Raw genomic sequence first — 12248 nt, forward strand, 5'->3', positions numbered from 1 at the left:
TTCTTTCTTCCTCTACAACTAATATGGCCCTATTATCAATTTAGACTTTCCACATATTTGGCATCACATGCTTAAATCTTTTGGCATTTTCTTATACCTTGCATAATGCAGGGTATGGGACCATTTGTGAAAGGTGCAGATTTGGGTTTCCTTTATGTTGTACCTGAGCAAAGTTTTCTTGTGCTGTTCAACCGTTTGAAACTACCACATTGAGCATCAAATCGTTTTGAGATCTTACCTCCTTCATAGGACCTATATTATATATATATATATATATATATGAAGAGTGCAATACTGTTGAGGAATTCTTATCTGTTAAGGTGTTGGAGCAGAAAGGCAAAATATATATTAGGCACTTGTATTTATTTATTGATCTCGAGGTTTTGTTTTTTCTTTCTTTTTTTCCCCCCCCTTTTTTCCTTCCCAACTTTTTGCTAATTTTGAGAGCTGTATATCTTTTTTGCCGACTGACCATATATAATTTGACAAGTAATAAACTGCTATAGAATGGAGTGGACTTTCTTTGTGACAGTTTCTGGATATTGATTGCTTCCTTAATCCTTGATTTGTTTATTCTTTCAATTAGATGTGAACTTGCTTTTCTGATTGCATATCATCTTACTAACTTTTTCAAACCTTTACCACTGAGGAGGAAATATGGTTAGATATGACCCGGCTGATTTAAAGGACGTTTAGTTTATAAATTTAAAATTATAATTCAGAATTATTTTTAATTTATGTGTGTTTTTTATGAGAAAAATTATTGTAGTGAATTATGAATTATAATCCGAATTATAACACGAATTTTTGTTCTAAACGCAACCTTAGATATCTACAGTTAAAAAGTTAGTTTGATCGGTGGCATATGGAATTATTTATTGCCAACAATTTTTTTTTTTTTTTAGAATTTTATGGTAGGGTATATATTACTGGTACAACACAGTTACGAGGCTTATCAAGAAAGGACACGTTGAGGAATGTCTTGATTGAGCCGTGGCTATTTCATTAGGAGAGAAAAGCGTGTTACCTCATCCTCATCAAAGAGTTAATGGACTTAGAGCCGGTAGCTTATATTAGGGTCTGACAAATATATTTAAATTTATAATTTTGATTTTATTGTTTTTTTTTTTTTTTATAAAAAGTTGAAGTCAAAAATTTTCCATAGTTATTTCATAAAGTTTCTGTTAATAAATTAAAATCATTAACTTGAACACGAGAATCAAACAGATCTTTAGTTTCAGGCGTTTTTTATAGGACCTCTAAATCAAAATCTCTTGTATGCTAAATCAATTGAGAAAGACACAAGTTTCGTGTTGTATATGGGTTTAAAATAGAATTTAGATCAAGATTTTTTATTATGACTTTGGAAATTTAAATATTTTGTGAGAGAAAAATAATATTGTAGCATAATTAAAATCGTAGATTTGTACTATAACAATTTATATACAAAACATCACCTCATTGTTGTTGAAGGGAAATTAAGTTAATATTTAATCGTTCATTGCCAAGTTTATGAGAAAACCTCTGCCAAGGAAAGTAGTTTATGAAATCCTTTTTTTTTTTCTTTTTGACGAATGAATATCTTTCTTGTTGCTCAAAGCGAAAATGGCAAATTTGATGGTGGCTTCCTTCTGGGATTTAAGACGCATTCTTGTTAATCACTTCTTTGTACGGAAAAAAGGGGAGGGTATTATGTGTTTGATGCTTTTCTTGCTCCTTTAGGTATATACTATTTGGGAATTGAGGCTTAATAGGGTTGGAATATTGGGAGAGGACACGTGCCTTTCATGTATTGGTGGAATACTCTCCACTATGCCAAACAAACAAAAACATTTGTTTTTGTGCATGGAATGGAATGCTTATTTTAGACAATAGGAGGAATCAATTCAGCAAAAGAGAATGATAAAGTTGGGTGGAATATTTACCTTTAGCTCACAAAAGGATAGCGCACTCTTAAAGAAATCTACTTTAAGCTACCTCATAAAGTTCCCACTCAAAGCTTTGTTCTGATATTTTTCTTAACTTACCTCTTTTTTTTTTTTTTTTTTTTTTTTTTTTTTTTTTTTTTTTTTCCTTTCATTGCTATGTAGCTTAGGTCTTATTGTTACTCTTAGTGGCTAAGGCTGTTCTTTTGCCGTTTTTGAGTTATGTGACTTGAGTGTAGATTTTGAGTTGAGTTTAAGTTATAACTTGAGTTGAAGTTGTAATTTGAGTTTGTGTTTGGTTGTGTAAACTTAAGTTATAATTTGATATTAGAATTTATTTGAGTTTGTGTTTGTTTCAACTAATTCTTGAGTTGTGAATAGTATCTTGAAAATTTTTTTTTCTTTCATTTAATTGATTTTATGTAATTTAATTTGAATAAATAAAAGTGAATCATCTATAAGTAGTAATAAATTTAAAAATAACGTAGGCATTTTCTTCATTTAATAAATTAAAATACCATATAAAAAATTACTAGAATATAAGTTTTCATTATAAATGGAGAGCAAATAGTCACAATATATACATAATTAATATCGCAATTCACCATACATTATTATTAGCGCGTACGACGATTACGATACACTGCCCACATTGTATGCGCTCTTGCATCCCTTAACGCATTCATCTCCAATTCTGCATTATAATTCAATGGTTGTCCTTCGTGGTTGTTATTGCCATTGATATCCTCTTCAACATTCTGTGGATCAATGTCCGCAACCAGAACACCATCTTATGAGTACTGATCCAATAGTCTATCTTTGTTACGGTACAAGTGAATAAAGGGCTCGAAGGAAGAAAGCAAGCGACAGGCACGACAAAGGTGGAGGAATCTCAACTGTGTGCTCAGAAGGTCAAGAATCATCACTGTAGCAGTTCAGAGGACTTAACTCGAGTAGGTGGGAGGCCATTAACTCGAGAATGGGGGAAAAACTCGAGTGGTTATTTGAGTTTGGTCTCGAGTAAAATGAAGCCAAACTTAAACTTGGGCCAGCCTGTATCACTCGAGTGGACTTTCTCGAGTAAAAACAGGCAACCGAACATGGTAAGTATGCAATTTCCATTGTACCCACCTATTATTAATTTACATTTAATTAGATTATTAAGACATTGGCACTAAAATATTAACAATGCAAGTATTTTGGCTGCGATAGTTTTATTGCTAGAATTGCTTATAGAATTATTGTACGAGCAAAGTTTATCATGATTATGGTTATTATTGTTTTTGCTTAAAGATGAAGGATCATTTTAAAAAAAAAGGAAAAAAAATTGTGGTAATTCTAGACAAGTTAAGGGCCCGTTTAGTTTGCTGATTCGAGTTTTTAATTCGAGTTTAGATGTAATTTTATGTGAGAGCTTTTTACTGTAACAAAAAAAAAATTGATATGATTATTTCTAGAGCTTTTTACTGTAACAAAACTCGAATTCTAAACTTGAATCGGTAAATAAATGGAGCCTAAAAGTACTCCAAACAAACCTCGTTTGATCAGGTGCGTAGACTTGTCAAGTTATTTGTGTTATCTAATCAAGTTGAGGAAAAAAAAGATACAAAAATCTAATGGTTTTTTTTTTCGATTTATATGCATGTAGTCTTTTAACAGTTTTCTATTCTTTTTCGGAAATGTATCAAATCATTAAATTAATTAAATTTTATTTAAAAAACAGTAAAATTATGTATTTGTCTTAAAAAAACTAAGAACATTGATGTAATTAATTGGATTCGAACCCTTATTATCCAAAAAGAAAAAAAAATCAATACAATAAGTAATCTTTGAATAATGCTAGTCAAGGAACGCTTTCAACATTACATTTTGACCCCGACAGTTTTTACTATGGGTGGTAATTCGTGTTAGTGAGCTATGTTTTGTGTTAACTTATTTATTAATTGTGTCAGAAAATATCAACTCAAACACGACCTGTTTATTAAATGTGTCAAAAATGTCAACTCAAACACGATCCATTTATTAATCGTGTTAATTGTGTCAGCCCGTATAATCCGTTTAAATTAATGTATTAAATAAATAACTAATATAATAATGAGATATTTAACACGGTCAATACAGGTTTAACATGTTTATTGATCAATTCCGTGTTTGTGTCAACATGTTTATTAATCGTGTCAGAAAATATCAACTCAAACATGACTTGTTTATTAAACGTATCAAAAATGTCAACCCAAACACGATCTATTTATTAATCGTGTTAATTGTGTCAACCCGTATAATCCGTTTAAATTAATATATTAAATAAATAACTAATATAATAATGAGTTATTTAACACGGTCAATACAGGTTTAACATGTTTATTGATCAATTTATCTTTTCCTTTAAGAAAAATAAATGAATTTTACCTATAAATATTAAAATTCACATTATTTGTATTTAATATGTCATATAAACTTTTATACATATCATTAAATTACAGATGACACTTATAGTTAATCGTGTCACTTCGTGTTAGGAGGTCAACCATAACCCAACTCATTTATTAATCGTGTTAATCGTGTCAACCTGATTATGACCCAAACACATTTATAGTAAACTCAAACCCGTTAATTTCGTGTAGATTTTAAGTCGTGTCATCGTATCGCTACATGGATTGCCAATCTTAATTTTTACAACAAACGCCATTTCAATATTTCATTTTGACCCCGACAGTTTTTTCTCTTCTCTTTGGCCCTAAACAATACCTCAATTTGCAATTACAACCAAATATGGGTATTTTAATGGACGTTTGGTTTATAGATTCAGAACTATAATTCAGAATTATTCTCATTTTACGTGTATTTTTATAAGAAAAAAATATTATAAAGAACCATAAATCATGATGCAGAATCAGAGACGAATACAAGAAACAAACGTTTCCTCTCTTCATTCAAAGGACCCATATGATATGATATGGACGCCCCCTCGCGTCTCCAAACTATTATCAACTAATATCGCGCCACGACATCAACAAAGAAGAAGTGTATGAGTTGGCAATGTTCGGTTGGATGATAAGAGACATTTGTGGGCTTTCACAACTGCGAATAACTTCCTCTTTTAGTGACTGAGGAACTGCCAGTACCACGTAAGCAGTGGTCCCCACAACAAAGCATGAAGCGAAAGACTCCTCAGAACTCTCTTTTTTTTACCCTTCCATCTCAAACTTTCTTTTCCTTTTTCTCGCTTCCCAAACAGCCCTTCTTCTTACCCGCCCATTAAAGTTCGAGAAATCAAAACTATGGAATCGCAAGCCAAAGCTCAAACGGAACGGGCTAACCAGCAGAGTAAAGGAGCCATGAAGAAATCCTCTTCGAGAAACTCCGATTCCTCTGGTCAAATGGAGTCTCCTCACTCGCCTCTCCGGTTCCACTCGCCGCTCCGATCCGAGGCCGGCGATCCGCCCGACACTCCTCCGTATGAGTCGCCGGTTAACTCGCCGGAAAAGCAGCCGGATAACTCCAGGGCTATCGTCGCAGTTGAGAAGGCCAATCTCAACCACTACTCGTCCGATCACCACAAGAAACCGCACCAGAATGCGACGGCGCCGGCGAAGCCGCCTCTGCCGATGTACATCAACAGAGCGACAAAGGAGGAAGCGCCTCCGTCGGTCACGAAGGTCGGTCCCGTCGCCGGAGGCAGCGGAGGAGATGACGGTGGCGTTGGCCGGAGGTCGAATTTCGCGCCTTCGCCGGGGAGGAGGCCGAGGAAGGAGTTGTTGAAGAGTGCGGCGCTTGGGTTTCGTGTTAGTGAGTTCGTGCTCTGTTTGATTTCCTTCTCTGTCATGGCCGCAGATAAGACTCAGGGTTGGAGCGGCGATTCCTTTGATCGATACAAGGAGTACAGGTATCTCTCTCTCTCTCTCTCTCTCTCCCTCTGAATTTGAATCAGTTTGTGCCATTTTCGTCTGTGTTTGTTTGTGGAGGTTACAGAAATTCAAAACTCTACGTTTATATTTTCCCACAAAAAAAACGAAGTTCCTTTAGAAGTAATTACTTTGTAATTTGTATTACATTGATTGATTTGTTTGTGCTTCATTAGGATATAATGGAGACCTTCCGTTTTGTAGTCCTTTTCTTTGATTGGTACTGAGAGAGAGAGAGAGTTAATGCTTATAGTTATACTTACTCTGAATCTGACTTGCTGAAGGATTACTTTCCATTTTTCCTTTTTGGAGATTTTAATTTTTGAGATAGTTATACATATCTGTTGACTTTTAAACAGAATAGCCTTTGACTCATCAATAATTATATGGATGGCGGGTTAATGCAACATGGGTTGTTTTAATTTTGTGGAAAATATATATTTTTTTCTTTTGTGGATTTGTGTTTTAGCATATTTGCTTTTGTTTTGTACTTTGTCACTCTGTCCTTTGATTTTCTTGAGAACATGAATATGAAACTTGTTTTGTCTGCAGGTTTTGTCTGTCTGTGAATGTTATCGCGTTTGTATATTCGTTATTTCAAGCTTATGATCTAGCATTCCATCTTGTCACCGGAAAACATGTGATCCGCCACCACCTTCGTCGCCACTTTGAGTTTTTCATGGATCAGGCAAGCAATTTACATTAAACATGTATGCTACTTTAGTTTATCGTGACAATGTTAAGGTCTGGTGAACTGGATGATGTGTGGTCTTACTAAGCATGCCTTTTTGACTTTGTTCTAACATATGAATTAAAGTTAGTTGGAATATTATAGGACAGATTAAGAACGATTGGGATATCTGACAAGGGTATTTGCATAATAGATTGTTCTGTTTAGTAGAGTCTCTTATAACAATCAGTTGCAACGGATCCTAGTCTTCACTTGACAACTATAGGCTGCACTAGAAGGGTCGGTGTGGCTGAACAGAGGCAGAAACGCCCTTTTTTTTTTTTATTGATTTTCCTGATATTGGATTGGGTTCATGTAGGGATGAAGATTCGAACCCAACTTTATCTAGTGTGTGACTCTTTTGGCGTCCCTATCTTGGCGAATGTTTGACACCCGCTGGTTAAACTGTTGGTTGATTGCAAATGAATAGCTTAAATTAGTAGGGACCTCTATTTTGGGGGCTATCTATTTTGGTGGCGGTCTTGCCAATTTTAATATTTTTTGGACCTTGTAGACTTTCAAGTGTCAAGGTCTTCAAACGAATTCTAGGAACTGTCCATGGAAATATGATTCTGATTTACTGAATATGCTTAGGGACTAAGGTTGCATGTATTGAATTCAGGTCTTTGGGGACTTTGGATTGTGTACTGAACGGTTAATTCAATTGGCAGGTACTGGCATATCTTCTCATATCAGCATCATCATCGGCGGCCACCAGAGTAGATGACTGGCAATCAAACTGGGGGAAAGATGAGTTCACCGAGATGGCGAGTGCTTCGGTAGGGATGGCCTTCTTGGCATTTGCTGCCTTTGCCGTGAGCTCCCTTATATCGGGTTACAACCTTTGGAGTGAGAACACGATGTGAACTGAGATCGTGTAATCAGTTGCTCGCAGTTTTTCAGTCTTATCCGAAAATAATACAATAGAATGTGAAAGCAAATATATATATATTTCTTCCTTTTACTTGTTGTACAGATAAAGATTCAATAGCCTTGTTTTCTTCTTACAATTGGAAGGGAACATAATTTTAGGAATTATGTTTGAATTCTCTATGTTCTGTGTTTTTTAGACTGGATTCTGATGTACTTCAGTTCTGTTATGCAAATCTGCATAACTTTCAGGTTGAGTTATATAGGTGAGAACATAAACCTAAGACTTCTTGGTAATAATTCGGGATAACAGTATTTTGACCCTTTTTGAAGCGACTTCTTGGTAATAATTTAATAAAGAGCCGCAATTTTCTAAAATTAAAAAAATTGACCTATCAAATATATTTGTAACGTAGAATGACAAAATCACCCTTACATCTAGCCCTAGCAGCCACCACCTCGTTGAATCCCTCTCTGTCCCTCTGCACTTCTCTCTCTCTCTCTCTGGGTTTGCACAATTTCTTCTCCCTCTATGAATTGCTCTCTCCCTCTGCGTTTCTCTCTCTCTGGGTTTGCACGATTCTGTCTGTCTCTTTCTCTGCATTCTCTTTCTCATCACTTGGTAAATATTTTGAGTATTTTATCTTTGCGTTCTCTTTCTAGGGGTGTAAGAAATCCGACCCTACCCGACATAATCTGGCCTACCCTACCCGACCCTACCTGAATATTTAGTTTTTTTTTCCTTTTCCCGGCTTCAAATAAGGCTAGCCCGAAATTTGCGGGTAGGGTGGCGGGCCGGTCTCTTTTCAACCCACGGTAGGCCGACCCGGCCAAAAGCAAATCAAATTAGTTCCTCCGCCATTCCTCTTCTTCTCTTTGAGTGTTTCCTCCATCACCACATCTTCTTCTCAATTCCTCCACTCTGCCGTTCCTCTTCTACTTCTTCATCTCACTTCCTCCGTCGTAGCCAGAAATTTTCAGCTGCAATCATTCAGCCAAGGCCACACAGCTCAGGCCTGCCCAATCGTTCAGGCCCAAACCATGACTTCTGATGGTATGATAGTAAGATACCAACCAAGCCTGCCTAATCGTTCGGGCCCAAACCATGGCTTCTAATGGTATGATAGTAAGATACCAACTATGACTATAAATTTGGAGTTGGTTTACCCAAAGTAACCCGGCCAACCTGAGGTAACCTAATGGTGTACGGGTTCTGGGAGCAAGTGAGCTGTTGCGGCCCACAGTTTTCTTAGCCCGATTCTTGCGGGCCAGCCCAAATCCTACCAAAAAAACTGACCCTACCCAGCCCAATTTTACCCCTATCTCTTTCTCATTACTGGTAAGTATTTTGAGTATTTTATACCTAAAAATACAAAATAGTCCATAAGTCAATTATCGATGAATTGTGGCAATCAGTGATAGACCAAAAAAGTCATTTATATACTGAGACAATCAATGATAGACGAGTCAATCAGTGATATTGAAATCAATCAAATGATATAGATATATTGAGATCTATTATTGATAAACTGCAAACCATGAAAAAAATAATAAATAAAAGAACTCAAAACGCACTTTTCTTTTCTTTTCATGCCTCCTATTTTCTAAAATCTCCCCTCCTCTCTGCAACACCAAGTGACACTAGCGACTCTGACATCACCTCTCGTCGTTGAGCCGCGACACTATTGTGTCGGATCTCCAAGGCCAATATGAACTTCGCTGCTGAGGAGTCGTGAGCCGTCTTTGCGAAGGAGATCGCGACTGAGCTCCATCTTTGAGGAGTCGTGAGCCGTCTTTGCGAAGGAGATCGCGACTGAGCTCCATCTTTGCAACCTTCCTCCGGCATAGGTCACGTTTGATACCAGATAAAGCAAGTCTAGATTTTTGTTTCTCTTGTGATAGATTGGTTTAATATCACTCTTCATAATCTGGATGTGAATTAGTCGAATTATTTATCCCTCGGCCTTTTAGTGAATTATCTCTCTAAGGATTGTGAAAGATGTTCCACTAGAAATATTCTTGTCATTACTTCGACTCATTTACGTCATTAGTCCGATTCTTTGTTTTGTAGGAACTACCCGTAATCATGAACTTGCATATGTATTGCACGATGGGTGTGAAGTAGACCATTATCTCAACAATAAGGAGTTAGGCTAGTATTTGCAGTAACTCTATTGTACTGCAATTGGTGCATTGGTTTTTATAGCCTTAATGCTTTTTGCTGGTTGGTTCTATTATCATAAAACTGCTCCAAAATTGGCTTGGTTCCTCTACTTTCATGATTGTTTGTCCTCGCTAGAAAGAACGCAAAATAGTAGGAGGAAGAAGACATTTACGACACTGGACTGGGAAAAACCCTAATTTGATATAATCTGATAAAATTTGATCAAATAGACCATGATCTAGACTGACTTTTGTGAACTAACCTCAATCTTTTATGGGCTTAGGAAGTCAAATTTGATATGGGCTAGTAATTGATTGGGTTATATTTGGGAGGATGCTTGGAGTTGAACTTTCACCTGAAATAATTTTGGGCCTAATTGATCCAAGGCCAGCTAAGAAGTATAGTATGGAAAGCAGCAGTGAAGGCTAAGGCCTACCAACAAAAATAAAAGAAAGAAAGAAAAAGAAATTGACAATGGAACCAATTGTTCCAGGCTTTAAAATATTTGTTGGCCAATGTTGCTGATGCAAAAATTCTAAAAGGCTCTACAATTAAGTGACCATTAATTAAAGCTTTATTGACCTTATACTGTGTCTTCTTCTCAATAATGACCACAAAAGCTCCATAAAAGCTTATTATCTGAAAGGTTAGCTACAATTGAAATACAAGGAAAAACCAAAACCCAAGTTTTATCCATACAAAGTTTGGAACATAATTTTTCAACGTGGTTGGTGGAATCGAACATTACTTTTGAACTATATTGTTTTTTTCCTTTAATAATGTTGGAAAATAAAGCACAAAGGTTGTTGGTGAAAGCAATGCACTATTAGTGAATCATGGAAGTTTTCTACCATTCTAATATGACATACTATTCATGCAGCTAGTTTTGGTTTGTTTGTCTTATAAATTATTGCGACAAAATCATCTATGGTAGCAAAACATCTTGTTAGTATTCTATGTTTTTAATAATATTAAAACGGTACTTTTACATTTAAAGAAATATTTTTTCCATATCCTGAAACTGATTTTTAGGACATGAAATGATCATTATGCCGTTCTCACTAATAATAAGAAATTAATAACTTTTTTAAAAATAATCTAAAACATGCTTCAAAATATTTAAAAATTAAAAAAATCAAATAAGTTAAAATGTTCTCTGAAAATATTTTTAAAGTTATTAGTTTCTATTTAATTAATGAAAATAGCAGCTTGGACATTATATGTTTTAAAATTTTGTTTTAAGGTGTTTCTTTTAAAAGTGAAGGTACCGTTTAATATTATTAAAAACAGAATGTACCATCGAGATGTTTCACAATAACAAACGGTATCAAAATGATGTTGTCCCTAAATTATTAAATAGTACAAGTTCATGGTAAACTCTCAACGTCAAATATGTATTGAACTTTAAAACATCTTTTTCATCAGATGTTGATTTGTCCTAACCAACGACCAATATTATTACAACACACCGTTTGGTGGTTCCTACGGGGAGGTGCTTTGTAGGGGTACATACTTCTACACCGGCCAATCCACATGCTCATATCTTTCACATAGATCACAGATGCTTATCCGAACCCAACCCATATCCAATTATTTGGTGCTGATCAATCTCTTTTCCAAGTATAATCCATTTCAAACCCTAAAAAAATATACTCTTAAATAGTTGCTTATGCATGGTCAACATGGTTGTTGAAGTGGATTCTCTCGACACCTAGTTTCGATCGTACTTATGACGTTCTTTGGTGTGGATCACCAGGAGGGCGTCAGATTGGGACCAGTAAAAAGGAACTTCGACGCTTAAATCGGAAAGAATAGCAAAGCATACGTAACTTAAAAGTGGGTGAGAATGATTGAAATAGTAATTTCTACTTCTCATATCTATACGAAATTTAGCTAATTGGAGGAGAAATTATAATTAGAAATATATTCTGAATTTGATAAAGGAATTTTTCTAAAGTTTCTGGTAAAACATTTACACATGTCGTCATCTTGATCCCCTACAGTCTAAGGTGCAAATCTCGATGTCTAATATAGGGGTCAATGTCTACATTGTTCTCAATCCCGGTCTTTATATTCAACCCTGAGCAAGGTGTGCCTCGATGTACATACATGTTAGTGTTATATTGACGGATACCTCGATCCCTAATCTTGTCACATGATTAGTTGACGTTTAAAGCGGTACATGAATTGGGTTTAGAACGCCATGAGACAGTTCGGTCCATATTCAGTGTGGACGTTAAAGCATTGAGATGACCTTTTTTTAGTATGAGAGGATTAAGAAAGACGCACATTAGGTGTAACAGTTATCGTGTTTGACCCATCAAAGTCCACATGAGCATTCGATCTGGTTAAAATCTTGATTTTCCGCTATTTTATAGACACGCATGTCACGTGATCATCCCTGAACGAAAATCTCCCTATACCCTTTAATTCTCTCTTCAAATAGTGTTCCAGGTTAAAGAATATTAGTATATTCTCGTTCAAACAAGGATATAACTATTTCTATTTTGAGAAAAAAAAAGATATAACTATTTCTTGTGTTCTTTTTTACCACAAAACGAAAAAAAAGGAGAAACAAGATATTGCAGACCATATACACCCATGTATAATGTATATATTTGAAACTTGGGGGGGGGGGGGGGGGGGGAGGCGGA

The 12248-nt window shown here is 35.6% G+C and overlaps 2 protein-coding genes across 2 annotated transcripts in view; both read left to right on the forward strand.

The window, feature by feature from the left end:
* Positions 1-531, forward strand: part of LOC21398121 (protein EXECUTER 2, chloroplastic) — a 12516-nt gene extending 11985 nt beyond the window's left edge. The window contains exon 11 of the mRNA XM_024168726.1: positions 112-531. Within this exon, the coding sequence (XP_024024494.1) occupies positions 112-213 (102 nt within the window). The 3' untranslated portion in view covers positions 214-531. The remainder of the gene's footprint in view (positions 1-111) is intronic.
* Positions 532-5007: 4476 nt separating this feature from the next.
* LOC21398123 (CASP-like protein 4A3) lies at positions 5008-7687 on the forward strand. The gene is made up of 3 exons (XM_024168733.1): positions 5008-5811; positions 6383-6518; positions 7232-7687. Exons 1-3 carry the CDS (start codon positions 5207-5209, stop codon positions 7424-7426), a joined length of 936 nt encoding a protein of 311 aa, XP_024024501.1. The 5' UTR covers positions 5008-5206; the 3' UTR covers positions 7427-7687.
* The last annotated feature ends 4561 nt before the right edge of the window (positions 7688-12248 follow it).

The sequence above is a fragment of the Morus notabilis genome, unplaced genomic scaffold (genome assembly GCF_000414095.1).
Source record: "Morus notabilis unplaced genomic scaffold, ASM41409v2 Scaffold229, whole genome shotgun sequence".
Taxonomy (NCBI): domain Eukaryota; kingdom Viridiplantae; phylum Streptophyta; class Magnoliopsida; order Rosales; family Moraceae; genus Morus; species Morus notabilis.